Here is a 14,110-nt window from a genome sequence, read left to right on the forward strand (position 1 = left end):
AAAACTTTTTTTTTATTGGGTGATTAATTGATTTCTGTTTTCGTATTGTTTTTTTTTTTTTTCTTTTTTTCTCCCCAAATATTCACGTGATCAAAGAATGTCTTTGATTACGTAAGGTCAACCTTCGGTTATCTCCAGTCTTATCAATAGAAATTTTTCAACATAAAAAAATAGACAACAAGTAATTATTTTTGTTTTTCATTCAAGAATGGTGTTGAAAACATTTAAAGTTGATGGGACACCTCCTATAAAGGCTGAGGTTTTGACTCCTGAAAGTTTTCTGGAATATGGGGGTGTAATCAGTGCAGATCACCAACTTAAAAAAGTACAAAGCTCAGAAGCAAACTATGGAACCGCTATAAAGATCCATAAGGTTGCTCCTATAATTAACAATTATTCAAACTGTCCCAGTGGTAAGAAGGCAACAGCAAATTGGAATATTTTTAGATGCAAATCTCCAAAGCATTTGATCAATCATGGAAGTTCTAATAGTACTTACACATCAAAAGTATTAGAGAGACACCCCTTTAGTACTCAAACATTTCTACCATTAGGTCAAGATTTACATAAGGTTTCTTACCTAGTCATAGTGGCCAAAACAGACGAGAGCACAAAAGATAAATTGCCCGATCCAACCCTGATTAGAGCGTTTGTTTGTAAAGGTAACCAATCTGTTACATACGGGATGGGCACTTGGCATGCACCTATGGTGGTTATAGATGAGAAAGTCCCACATATAGATTTTGCAGTATTTATTCACGAAAATGGGGTGGCTGATGAAGATGTTCAGGAATGCTACTTTGAGCCAGGATATGATATTATGTATAAGCAGATTAATGCAAAATTGTAAAGCTGTCAGGAAAAGTGTTCATTATATATACTATTACAAAAAGTCTATAATTTCGTCAATAATTTTATTAGCATATTTATCCTTTTCATTTTGAGTTAATGACAGTGCATGATCTCTCGCAAGATTTAATTTTTTAAAAATGTCATCTAGATCCAATTCCTCTTTTTCATTTATCAATTTATGTTTCATTGATTCAATTTTGGCGAGTTTATTGGCCTCATATTGCTTGGAGTCAACTTTAACCATCTCCAAATTTGTCCAATCGTGACTCTCGACCAATTCTACTATTCTATCCTTGCCCTGCTTTTCCTTGTACTCGTTCTCTCCCTCAGTCGACAAGTTTATAAACTCGAGACCGTGTGACAACACCATGTCCTCGATTTCTAAAACAACATCATCTTCAACTACTTGATTCACTGGACATGAGCCTACAACTGCAATAAACCCTCCCCAGTTATGGAAACTTTCTTCATCACCCAATGATAATTTGATTTGCTCTATTATCTCCAAAGCTTCACCAATAAAGGATATAGAATCTGTTTTCATATTTATGGTAAACATTAAACCATCCAATACCTCCCTCAACTCTCCAAATTCCTCAGATTTAAATTCTTGGTACCACTTATGTAGTTCTGAAAGCTTGCTTTCATCAGGGGTCTCTTTTGACTCTAAATATTCATCTATTAGTATATTTAATTTGAGAAAGTAATACTTTGTTCGTAGTGACGTTTTTATTATCAATCCACTATGTGATTCAGCATCCTCTAGTTGTGGGATCTCTTCGTTTCTTGAAATCAAATTAGCAATTCTCAATTTCCCACTGTTAGGAGAACCTAGTATCAATATGTGATTCGGTATCATAGTTAATAGGAACTATTTTCTGGATCAATAAGTTTTGTTAGAAACAAAAGTAGCTTACAAAAAAAAAAATTGAGGTTCACTTAAAAGACCCCTCTCTCAGTTGGACAATACGAAAAAAAAAAAAAAAATAGAAATCAACACGAATACAATACCACATATTTAAGACATAATACCATTAAATGCCGTCAACACAGACAAGGGATAGTAAAACAGGGACTTCCTTGAATGGGAAGTATACAAAGCAGGTTCAAAACAAATCGAATGGGCCGGTCGTTGATAGTCTACAATTGGAGAATTTATTGCTTAGAGATGAAGATATTTTTCAAACAACACTTAATTCAGAAGATTACTTGGAGAGTCTAGCACCGATTATGAAAGACGCAATAAAGTCTAATGGGTTGAGTGAATTGCTTGTGAAATTGAATGAGATTGTAAAATCAAAAGACGAGGAATTAAATCAAGCTTCCATGGAGTCAATGGATGAAATCAACACATGCATCAACACTATCGACAATATTCACAAGGAGGCTAATGAATTGAATAAACAATTTGTTCAAGTGAGTTCAAGTTTAAACAAATCAGCCTATGAATTGATGTCAAAGAAAAAGAATTACGTGAAATATAAGGATGTTTGCGAACGAATTAACGAAACCCAAGTGGTGTTGAATGAATGTATTCAAGTATTAGAATTGATGAATAAAATTTTAGAATTGATTAGACAAACTAAATATTTTCTGGCTTTGAAATTAATAGATGAGATAATCAACATCCATATCCAAAAAGTCGAGGATTTCAGTTTTGCCAAAAAAATAGTTGATTCGATCCCTCATTTGACAAAGATGGTTAAAGACGAGTCTTTTGAAAACTTGTGTAAATGGTTGTCGATAAATTTGGAACGGAAATTACAGGATATTGCCAGTGGACTATACAATAATTTGGACGATTTACAAAATAACTGGTCGAATATTAAAAAGGAAAATGGGCCAACTTTTTTACCTTACAAAATAAATTCTCCTGTTGAATTAGCACTTAGGAATCCTGAATTGAATTACAATGTTTTTGAAGATGCAAGTTTACAAATAAACTTGAATGCTGTCTACGACGCCGTATTAGTGTATCAAACTCTACAGGAATTGGACACTTTAAGCTCTGCCTATCATAAAGAATGGATGTCCAAATATAGCAGAATCATTTATCCAATAACTACTGCATCAGTGAGCAAAAAAGATGTGGTGTTTGACAATAATGAATTATACGAATACTTGAGGAAAATAGCAGCATTGTTTGTTACTGATAAACAGTTGAATCTTATAACCAAATTTCAATTAAGATCAAATACACAGGCTGACGAATTGTGGTTATCTTACATGACAAAGTTAAAACCGGTATTAATTCAACTTTTGAAACATCATAATTTCACCAGTATACAGGAGTTAGGTTCCTTTAAAACAATTGTTGGTGAGTTTTTACAAATTATGGATAATCATGATTATGATATCAGTGAGTTGTACGAAGTGATGATGATGATTTTCAAAAGTTATTATGCACCATTGACGGTACAGACATTTAGGAAACAGTTTGTCGCCTCGATACAATCTGATCGTTATCGTCCACTTACGGTCACTGATGAAGCGGACTATACTGCAATCATGCAAAATGTGTGGTACAAGGATGACGCAACGTTTTCTCCAGCGTATGTTAAGAGTTTCCCAGTGACATTCCCCTTTAGTGAAGATTACGTCCATTACTGTATCCAAGTGAGACGATTGCTTAAAGATGTCTTGCGGTTTATTGGTGATTATTATAATTATGAAATTGGTGAGTTGACCAACACAATAGTCAACAATATCATTGAAGTTGTGTTGAGTGATGAAAAAGGATATGGTATTGCTTATGAAATTGAAGAATTTATCACCAAAAATGAGAATAATAAAGAGATTACGGCCCAAACTTATACCAACTTGGAATATTATTTGTTCAGTTTGTACGAAATTGGCAAATTGGTCAATCGTGAATTGCGTAAACATACTGGTATGGGTGTGCATAATATAGATGCCAATGATACGTTTACCTTACGAGCCGTTGAAACATTCAATAAACTTAAAAAGCATGCTGAAGAGACTGTTTTCAAAATGGTGGATAATAAAATTAATGAATTATTGGATATGGTTGAATATGATGAATATTTACCGGTGGAAAAGAATGATGAAGCCAATTTTGCCATCAAAGATTTTGCTCTATTTTTGGAGAATTTGTTTACATCTATTTTTAACAATTTACCACTGCAATTGCGTACGTTAGGTCTTTTCAGGGCTTATGACTTTGTTTCTGAATATTTTTTAAATGTATTAAAGGATGCTAATGTATACAATAGAATATTTGTTGCCAATTTTGATTTGGATATTCAATATTTGGAAGCTTCTTTAAGGAACTTACATGGGTTTAAAGAGGAAGGCGATGACGCCAATGGTAACGGAGGTAATGTTGCTTTAGAATCTACATTCACTGAATTGAGACAATGTATTGACTTGTTGAAGTTAGAGGATTATGAGGAGTTCATTAACGATTCCTCATTTAGAATGAGACGCTTTGATAGAGTGAAATATGAAGATGGTATAAATTTAATCAAAAAAATGCAAGGTAATGAATCTCAACAACAACAACCATCGGTATCAACAGTCTCTGAGAGAGGAACCATTGGTGGGATTATTCCTAACTCTAGTTCCACAAGAAGTTTTGTGAACATGTTGAGTAATTTATCAACCGATGATCCAGGAAATACTTCTAGTGGGAGTATAGAATCGACTAGTACTACTTCAAAATTGGCACAGTTTACTACTAGGTTCAAACAAAATAAATAGTAATAAGTAGTTTGCTATAATTTTCTTCTATATATTACCAAAATTTCAATTTGTGTATCCAACGTTTACTACTACTCTCTTGTTCTTGTTTCAATTGTTTATCCTTTTCATCTACTATAGTCTGAATTTGATTTTCCAAAGTATTTGATTTCAATTTCAATTCTTGTTCTATTTCTTGGTATCGCAAATTATTATAAACAATGTTCAATAGGAAAAATGTTGATAATGAAATCATTAATGTGTTGTATAATGCATGAGAAAATTGAGATAGACGGGGTTTCACTGGGTCTTGATTGATTTGATGAGGTAATTTGATGGTATGAAATCTTTTGGGTGTTATAACAGATCTTTTGATTAGAGTGTTTATCATGGCGTGAGTATTAAGATGGTGTAATCTTAGGTATTCAGCAGGTTGTGGTGAAGCTATGTTGATGAATTGGGTTTACTCTTGTAATTTGCACGGGATTAAATTTTTTTTTTTGTTTTGGAGTGGTTCGTACGGAATTTGAAAAGTAGAAAAAAAAAAAAAAAAATAAGCTGAAAAACCATTCGATCTATTCGTTTACTGCAACTGACTTTAAGAAACTATGAATAGGTTAAGGATATACACACCGATTTTAAGGTCAACAATAATCAAACCGGCCACGCCTTGGGCATATGCTTTTGTTGTATCACGAAGTATACATACTACGGGAAGATTGTCGCAGGTGCAACACAATCACCATCAACAAGGACAACCTGTTCCAGACCAATCATCGATTGAAAAACAACGAGAATGGGTAGATAGACTTGCTAAGGAAAGAGAGGAACGTCAGAAGTTTAGAAATAAAACAGCAACATATTATACTGCCTCTTTGGGGATTTTCTTTTTGGCATTAGCGTTTTCTGCAGTGCCAATATATCGAGCCATTTGTCAGCGTACTGGATGGGGTGGAATACCAATTACTGATAGTACAAAATTCACTCCTGATAAGTTGATCCCCGTCGATACCAATAAACGTATCCGTATACAATTTACTTGTCAATCATCAGGGATCTTACCATGGAAGTTTACTCCGTTGCAACGTGAAGTTTATGTTGTTCCTGGTGAAACTGCATTAGCCTTTTATCGAGCCAAAAATATGAGTAAAGAAGATATTATTGGTATGGCAACGTATTCAATAACACCAGATAATGTTGCTGGGTATTTCAATAAGATTCAATGTTTTTGCTTTGAAGAGCAAAGATTGAGTGCTGGTGAGGAAGTTGATATGCCGGTGTTTTTCTTTATTGATCCTGATTTTGCTAAAGATCCAGCAATGAGAAATATCGATGATGTGGTTTTGCATTATTCATTCTTCAAAGCACATTATTCCGATGGTGAGTTGGCGGCTGTACCTATTGGGAACATGGAAATGAAAGCCAGTGTGGTCAGTTAATAGGTACGATGGATTCTTGTAAATAGAAAAATAGAAGAAAGTAAATGTAGTTTATGATACAAAATAAAGTTCATTTTTAGGACGAGGAGTCTCGTGTGGAGCAATTCATATGGCATTGTATTAGTTGGGTGAACGATGCAACTCATTTCATATTTTGTTAGACAAGGATTAGAACTCGAAACTAAAAATTACGATTCCATCCAAAGTAGAAATGATATTTAACTTTAATATCCAAAAAACAAGGCAACTGCATTCCAACTTGCAAAGGGACAAAATTAGTTGTTAAACTGAATTTGGTGGACAGCAAGATCCAGTATTTTCTTTTTCAGTCACTACAAAGTATTCTATTATATTTTGAATAGCTGCAGAGAAAGACGATACGCATGTAATCCATCTATAAAGCTACACTGGGTCGATAAGAATTATAATTCTTCCAACTAATTCGAGGTGATTACCACCAAATACTACAAAGACTGTCGAACTGCGTAAAAGCAGTTCTGTGACTGAATACACTACTATGGTATTTTGTGTAATAATGAATTGTGCGCCAATCGGTAATTCAAATTTCTGGTGAACAATTAATTTGAGAGATATAATTGGCTGGCTGAGCTTGAGTTAGCAGTGAATTGTTTTAGGTCTTGATTCTTTTTCTGGCTTTTGGTTTTTAGTTGTCTGGGTGTCTATGGTTAAAACGTACAGATGGTTTCAATTTTCCCAATAGTTGTTGGTCCACGCCAAGAATTAATTAATCATAGTCAATAATCTTCTTATCTCTGGCTTGTCTTTGCTTGCTTTGGTTGGTTTTTGAAAATGTGTTCAACTTATAATTAAAAAGTGAAATACGATTCTTGTGTCAGTGTCAGCATCTTAAATTCAGACATTATATTTGTTATATGATTGTAAGCTTTGTTTTCAACTTCTTATACAAAAAAAAAAAAGTCCGACTGGTTGCACGCAACTCCCCTTCAAAGAATGAAAAGAATACAAAGGTGAATCTATACATGTTGTAATGGACAATTTCATTATGGACTCCATAATGCTGAGCAACAATGAATAAACACTCTAGTTATGGAACAATAGTATAAGGCTTCAAAATACGTACAAAGTACTATTGTACCATATGCACGGTCTAGTATTCCGAGTCTAATTAATACTTGTTCGCTATTGGTTGAGGTAGCCTTGGATGGTAATTTGCGATGGCTCATGAATTTAATTTATGAACACAAACGTATGGTGTTCGTTTCATGTGTATAATGCGCCCCATAACAATCAATATATCGGAAACCACCATCTAGTAAACAATCGTTTAGCCAACAAAACGGTGAATAAGACTTATTGCCAGTAGCCGACAAACAATACGAGTTGAAATACCGGGATTGCCATTAAAGTATACGCGATCGGGTTTCCAATAGTCTTTTTTGATTCGTCAACCTAATCTATATCAGAGATCATAATAGGATTTTTTGGTATGTCGGTGATAGGGGGTGGTGACGTGCCAAGCATATTGCCAGCAAGCAAAGGGAAAATTGAAAGGAAAAACCGGATAAAAAACTAGAGAAAGAGGTGGAGTACTTGCTTTAGTGGAGAAAAGAACTTAAATTAAAGGATCAGTATTGTGATCTTCAATTGTGGCATTACGTTTCCGAATCTTGAACTTGGCTTTGTTTGGTTAAATTTTGTTTTAGTTTTCTAGTCTATTTTTAAAAGAAATTGAGTGTTCTCAATCATTTACAGCCCTATAGGGGTTGTAGTAGCATTGGTTGATTGGAATTTGATCAAGATAATGAAGAAATAAATGAGTTTAAAAGTGTATGGCACTGCCTTATCAATCCAGATCTATATGTTTAGAGTCTGCAAAAAAAAATTTCTTGGATTTTGGAAATTTACACTATTTTTTGGGCTTGTGTACACACATTCTCTCTCTCCTGATTGAAGTTTGTTGATTTCATCAGATAAGATCAATCCGTTTTTTTTACTCCTGAGGGAAGCAACAGACAAAAAAAAAAAGTTCTTTTACAGTGAAATCTTCTGCTGCTGAGCCCCTCTCTCCTCCTTCTCTCTGTTATAAATCTTGATTGATTATGCATTATCAATGTTGTTGATATTGTTGCTTATATCGAATCTCATTAACCAAATACTTTTAAATTGGCACCCATCTCATCTCCTCAGTTTTTTTTATAATTTCAACTTTTGTCTAAAATAATTTCTTTTGTTTTTTTCATGCAAAACAGACAAAAAAAATAGCCCAAAGAAAAAGAAAAGAAAATGTAAAACTAATAATTAAAACGTCTATCAATTAAAAACATGCATAAACTCCCTAGTTCTAGTCTCTATTTCATTATTTCTGACAGCTGTCATTGGCTATTTTTGATTGATACTTTGATAGTCTTGCCGATGTTGCCAATATTTGCTTTGCTTTTTTATTTGTCAGATACTACCTTTTTGATAAACTAATTGCTAGATTTATTTGTCTGTACCTCAAAATGTCCATCACTACATGCTGTTTTCAGACAAGAGAAGTAAAGAAAGAAGAGGAAGTTGAAGTTGAAGAGAGAAAAGTACTAATACAAAGTAAATGAATTACGCTTATTATTTTATCCCGTAATACATATATCTCAATAATTTTTTTGGCCACAAAATATTACTAATCTTACAAATATATATTATTGTTGTTAAAGAAAGGCTTGTGATTGGATTAAAGAATCCCAAAATTAAATATATTTAATTATTATCCGATGGGTTTTTGTTAAATTGAATTTTAGTTTTAGTTTTTCTTTCAGTAATAATTGTTCCGTTTTGTGTTCGGTAATGGTTTTCCTTTGTTCTTTTTGCTTTCTTTGTCCTTCGAAGTTTTAAATTGTTATTCAATTTTTATCAGTTTAATCTGTAAAAGTCTTCACGTTGATCTTATTAAATTTAAAAAAAAATTTTCTTTCTTCTTCCACTGTTATTAACAATATAAATTTAAATTGGTTAAAACCCCTTTGACTATAAATACTTTCTAAATTCTCCTTGTCTTAATTTAAATTCTATGCCTTGCTTTGTTAAAATAATTTTATTATTATTTTTACTATTATTTTAAAATCCTCTTCAGCACAAGCCCTCTTTTCCAGTTACTGAAGATTTTTCAGCCATTCCCATCATTTCTCCTGCCAAGCAAAATAGAATTAATAGATTGAATTATTTTTCTTGACAAGAATTTCAAACTAAGAGGGAACAAAGAAAATAAAATAAAAAAAAAAAAAGAAATATAGATACAATATGGTAGCTATCAATTCATTAATATTTGCTGCCATCACATTGGTGTCTTCAGCTCAAGCTACCAACACCTTGACAATTTATCACAATAACAAATTTGCTGTGCAAGCATGTAAAGGTTTAATTGGTAAAACTGCAGTTTTATTCAACGAAACCACTGATAAAGTTGGTTATTGTAATGTTAAAAATCAACAAGCTTTGGGTACTATGGCAGAATGTATTGAATTAATGCCTCACAAAGATTCAAGAAAAGAATTTTTGAAAACATGTAAAAAATTCAACCTTACTGAAGAAGAATACTTAGCTTCTTGGAAAAATGCTACTGAATTTGGTTATGTCAATGTAACTGCTGATCCTGATTTTAAGAAGAAAAAATTATACTACAAACCAGTATTGTTGAAGAAGAAGAAAGTTCACGCTGCTTGGGATGCAGTAGCTACCAGATGGTATAATTATAATTACGCACAATGGTACGGTATTGCATTATTTTCTTATTGGTTTGTCGTTATGTTTATTGCTGGTATTTGTAATTTGACTTATTTCCTTTTCCCTGGTTTTGTTAAATCTTTGAAAGGAGGCATTTCTAATACTTTTAGAAAATACATCACTTTACCAGCATTGTTTAAGAAAACCCATGCTCACCATAAATCCATTTTTGGATTTTTCCATGCTCTTTTGCCAACAAGATTAGAATCCATTTTGGTTGCTGGTTGGTTTATTATGGCCTTGATTATGAATTTGACCAATTACGTTCATGTCAAACCAAACTACATTTGGCCACAAAAAAGTAATGAATTAGGAAGAAAAATTGCTGATAGAACCGGTCAAATCTCTATGTGGTTGATGCCACCATTGGTTTTGTTTGCTGGTAGAAACAATTTTATGCAATGGGTTAGTGGTTGGCCATACGCACGTTTTGTCTACATTCATAAATGGATCAGTCGTGTTGTATTTATGATGAGTATTGCTCATGCTGTTGGTATGACCTACAACGGTAAAGGTATTGGTAAATACGAAACAAGAAACGCCAAACCATACGTTAGATGGGGTTATGTTGCTTTAGTTTCCATGTCATTAATGATTTTCCAAGGATTGCTGTATTTCAGAAGAACAAACTATGAAGTTTTCCTTGGAGTCCATATTCTTTTAGCAGTATTTGCCATTGCTGGTACCTGGATTCATACTACTGAGCAAGGTTATCAAATGTGGATGTATGGTGCTGTTGCAGTTTGGGTTTTTGATCGTGTTGTAAGAATCGCCAGATTGGCCGCTTTTGGTCTTAAATCTGCTACGGTGCAATTAATTGCCAATGAAACTGTCAAAGTCACTGTTTCTAGACCAAGCTGGTGGAAACCATTCCCAGGTTGTCATGCATTTATTCATTTCATGAGACCAACTTGTTTTTGGCAATCACATCCATTCACTATTGTTGATTCCGTCACTGAAGCCAACACTATTACTTTTTACATTAAAGTTAAAGGTGGTATGACTCATGGTTTATACCAATACTTAGTCCAACAACCAGCTCAAACTGCTCAAATCAAAGTATCAATTGAAGGTCCATATGGTAACAGAATTGCAATTGATAGATTTGAAAACACAGTTTTCATTGCTGGTGGTAACGGTATTCCTGGTATTTACTATGAAGCCACTGATCTTGCCAAGGGATTTTGTGACAGACGTAATGTCAAATTATATTGGGTTGTTCGTCATTACCGTTCCTTAGAATGGTTCTACCAAGAATTGCTCAAGTTGAAAGATTTACCAATTAGTACCACTATATATGTTACTCAACCTAATGTTGGGTTAGCAGAACCAATTACCACAGAATTGACTGATGATGAAGAACAACAAGAACAAGATCAAGAAAAAAAATCTGACACTGAAGAAAATAATGATTATGTTGCTCAAGTTAAAAAAGATTTATCATTTATTGAATTCATTGAAACCAAACCTGATTTCTACCAAATTGTTGGTGAAGAAATTAAACAACTGACAGGTCCTATTGCATTTGCTTCTTGTGCTCATGGTAACATGGTTGATGATGTCAGAAAATCTGTTGTTGATAATTTGAGCAATTCTAATTACAGAGTTGAATTGTTTGAACAAATGCAAAACTGGTAAAAGAAAAAGGAGTCTTTACCAACAACTTGTTGTTTGTTTGTTTGTTTGTTTTGTTTTTTGCCAATAATGTTTGGTAATATTTTTGGTTCTTTCTTTTTATTAATAAATTGAATAAATTGTCCTATGGTTTAATAGATATATAAATATATAATTTGCTTTTTCTTTTACATTTGTAATACATATTCACTTCAAAGCAATGGTGGGAAATTTTCTAATTCGATAAAACACGAATTAATTCTAAAAAGTTTATTCCCGAAATTCATCTACTTACATAATTCAGAGCTAAGTTTATCAAAGATTGATATATTTAACCTAAATTATATATAAATCTACTTAAATGTTAACTAATAACGGTTATTATCGTTTCTTCCATATCCAAAACTATTGTCTGTACCAAATCCGCCTTGGTTGTTGTTGTATCCATTACCGTAATTGTCATTTCTTCCACCATAATTGTCGTTTCTTCCACCATAATTGTCGTTTCTGCCACCATAATTGTCATTTCTGCCACCATAGTTGTCATTTCTTCCGCCATAGTTGTCGTTTCGGCCGCCATAATTGTCGTTTCTTCCGCCATAGCCATCATTTCTTCCACCATAATTGTTATTATGACCTGAATTATAACCGCCTCCTTGGTTATTATGATTATTCTTTCCTCCTAAAAAGTTACCAATCAACTCAGAGGCCCCAGAAAATCCAGATTGTTGTTGCGGACGGTCATTATATGAGCCTCCATGGTTATTGTATGATCCATTACCACCATTACCATGACTACTTCCTCCAGATAAAAAACTTCCAACTAAAGACCCCACTGAAGATTGACCTTGATGATTGTTGTTGTAGTTATAATTGTTATTGTGGTGGCCACTACCACCAGATAATAAGCTACCGACCAATCCAGCAGCCCCAGAACCGGATCCAGATCCATTGTGGTGTTTATTGGAACCAGTAACACTTGAAACAACTTGGTTCATAATAAACGATTGGACACCGCCACCGCCACCACTACTACTTCCATGGTGTTTAGAACCAGTAGCACTTGAAATTGCTTGATTCATAACAAATGATCCAATACCTCTATCTGTTTGTTCATTATCACCATTTCCTTGTTCAACTGGAGGACGTGAAGGAATTGTACTTTTGGATTCAGAGTGAGTGGCAGTTCCAGTGGCTTCTCCAGTTGGTAATTCCCATTGAGTTTCTCCGGTTCTTTCATTTATATAAAAAAATGTCTGATATTCTTCATCCCATTGGGCTTTCCAGCCTGGTGGCAACTTTGGTGGTTCTCTATTAGACATTTGGCTTATATGAGTTTATTTAATGCTTGTCCTAAAAGCTATCAAGTATGGATTTGATAAAAAAAGAAAGGGAATAAAATACAAAGACCAACAAAGAAAAAAACGGGGTGTGAAATTTTCAGGTCGGAGTGGGAGGGGGAGGGGGAGAGGGTTTATATATTTTAAATACCAAGAAAAAATTGGCAATAAAGCAAATTTCAGGTTTCAAAATTATAAACTGTGACTTCCAGTTTTGTAATGCTTTTTTTTTTTGCTTCTAAAGCATAATGAAGAGGTACTGGGATCAAGATCAAGCTACTATGTAGATAGAGATCGTTTAAAATAACAAAAAGAAAACAAATCATGGTATTTATTTTTCAATTTGTATTAAATGATGACCATGATGATTCAGCCTCGTTGTCGTAGTAGAACCCGATTTCGGGGTACATTTCTTTTCCCTATTCACGTGACATATGAATACAAAAAGCTACCTGGTTTTACACATCAGTCTTGTTTGATAATTCCTGTTAGTAACTCCTTTGTTTCAATATTCTCCGTTATACGACAGGAGATGGTTCTATTAGTTTTTAATTCGTTTATGGTTTTCGTATTCCAAGACTGTAAGATTCTATCGCTCACCAACGAACTAAACGGTTCTCTTACATCTGTTAGGTCAAAACTATCATACTTTCCTGTTCATTAATCGTTTCTATTCAATCTATATCATCAACTAGAAAACTCGACTATCAAACAATCAATTCAAAGTTTACGTACTATTTACATATATGAATGGTCGTGACAAAGTAAAACTCCTCTCTACTGTTCAACATTTTCGAATGTGAATTCTTGACCAATGGCTGAAGATATTTCTTCCTGTAATAATGATGTCAAGGAACTCCCATCACGTAACGTGACCCATTTCCCACCAATTAAATCGTATCGTTTAGGACCACTAATAGGAGAACTCAACCAAATTTGTTTATTTGGTGGTTGTTTATTAATCACATAAGTACCATTTGGCGGCAATGTCAAAGTCAAAACCCCTTGACTCAATTCGGAATCCACTTGTTCAAAATCTTCGTTCAATTCTTCCAACAGATCAGACAAGTTCTCTAAATACTCATTGGAAACTTTAGCGTATTCATTATCTGTAATTTTATCAATTTTATCATCTATGGCTTCACCTTCAGTGCTGAGAGAATAAGTTCTAACTGAGCCTAAGGGTCTTAACCCACACGCCACAGTTGGCAACGTCTGAGTGATGAATCTGACTTGAGGGTATATAAGTTGTTGAGAATAGGCTGGTTTGCTAAGAGCTTTAGCAGTATTCAATGCAAATCTTTTGAACATTTCTAAAAGTGTACACTCGTTAATTATGAGGAGAAAAGGCTTCTGGTGTGCAATGTTATGATTGGGTTCAAAACAGCAATACTGAATAACTTTTTTTTTTTTTCATTTTGG

At 33.7% G+C, this 14,110-nt stretch overlaps 8 protein-coding genes across 8 annotated transcripts; 4 read left to right on the plus strand and 4 right to left on the minus strand. All coding sequences in view use genetic code 12, as the record gives it.

The window, feature by feature from the left end:
• Positions 1–208: 208 nt before the first annotated feature.
• Positions 209–850, plus strand: CD36_43940 (ureidoglycolate hydrolase, putative; the record flags this gene model as incomplete). Its single annotated transcript, XM_002420006.1, has 1 exon — positions 209–850. The coding sequence occupies one exon, from the start codon at positions 209–211 to the stop codon at positions 848–850; it is 642 nt and encodes a 213-aa protein (XP_002420051.1).
• A 33-nt stretch (positions 851–883) lies between these two features.
• CD36_43950 (uncharacterized protein YFR043C homologue, putative) lies at positions 884–1,711 on the minus strand (the record flags this gene model as incomplete). Its single annotated transcript, XM_002420007.1, has 1 exon — positions 884–1,711. The coding sequence occupies one exon, from the start codon at positions 1,709–1,711 to the stop codon at positions 884–886; it is 828 nt and encodes a 275-aa protein (XP_002420052.1).
• A 179-nt stretch (positions 1,712–1,890) lies between these two features.
• CD36_43960 (exocyst complex component, putative) lies at positions 1,891–4,572 on the plus strand (the record flags this gene model as incomplete). The annotated part of the gene is made up of 1 exon (XM_002420008.1): positions 1,891–4,572. One exon carries the CDS (start codon positions 1,891–1,893, stop codon positions 4,570–4,572), a length of 2,682 nt encoding a protein of 893 aa, XP_002420053.1.
• Positions 4,573–4,606: 34 nt separating this feature from the next.
• Positions 4,607–4,942, minus strand: CD36_43970 (conserved hypothetical protein; the record flags this gene model as incomplete). The annotated part of the gene is made up of 1 exon (XM_002420009.1): positions 4,607–4,942. The coding sequence occupies one exon, from the start codon at positions 4,940–4,942 to the stop codon at positions 4,607–4,609; it is 336 nt and encodes a 111-aa protein (XP_002420054.1).
• A 217-nt stretch (positions 4,943–5,159) lies between these two features.
• On the plus strand, positions 5,160–5,990 carry CD36_43980 (cytochrome c oxidase assembly protein, mitochondrial precursor, putative; the record flags this gene model as incomplete). Its single annotated transcript, XM_002420010.1, has 1 exon — positions 5,160–5,990. The coding sequence occupies one exon, from the start codon at positions 5,160–5,162 to the stop codon at positions 5,988–5,990; it is 831 nt and encodes a 276-aa protein (XP_002420055.1).
• A 3,261-nt stretch (positions 5,991–9,251) lies between these two features.
• Positions 9,252–11,372, plus strand: CD36_43990 (ferric reductase transmembrane component precursor, putative; the record flags this gene model as incomplete). Its single annotated transcript, XM_002420011.1, has 1 exon — positions 9,252–11,372. The coding sequence occupies one exon, from the start codon at positions 9,252–9,254 to the stop codon at positions 11,370–11,372; it is 2,121 nt and encodes a 706-aa protein (XP_002420056.1).
• Positions 11,373–11,716: 344 nt separating this feature from the next.
• On the minus strand, positions 11,717–12,670 carry CD36_44000 (conserved hypothetical protein; the record flags this gene model as incomplete). Its single annotated transcript, XM_002420012.1, has 1 exon — positions 11,717–12,670. One exon carries the CDS (start codon positions 12,668–12,670, stop codon positions 11,717–11,719), a length of 954 nt encoding a protein of 317 aa, XP_002420057.1.
• A 795-nt stretch (positions 12,671–13,465) lies between these two features.
• On the minus strand, positions 13,466–13,999 carry CD36_44010 (frataxin, mitochondrial precursor, putative; the record flags this gene model as incomplete). Its single annotated transcript, XM_002420013.1, has 1 exon — positions 13,466–13,999. One exon carries the CDS (start codon positions 13,997–13,999, stop codon positions 13,466–13,468), a length of 534 nt encoding a protein of 177 aa, XP_002420058.1.
• Positions 14,000–14,110: the final 111 nt, after the last annotated feature.

The sequence above is a fragment of the Candida dubliniensis genome, chromosome 4 (genome assembly GCF_000026945.1).
Source record: "Candida dubliniensis CD36 chromosome 4, complete sequence".
NCBI classification, from domain to species: Eukaryota; Fungi; Ascomycota; class Pichiomycetes; order Serinales; family Debaryomycetaceae; genus Candida; species Candida dubliniensis.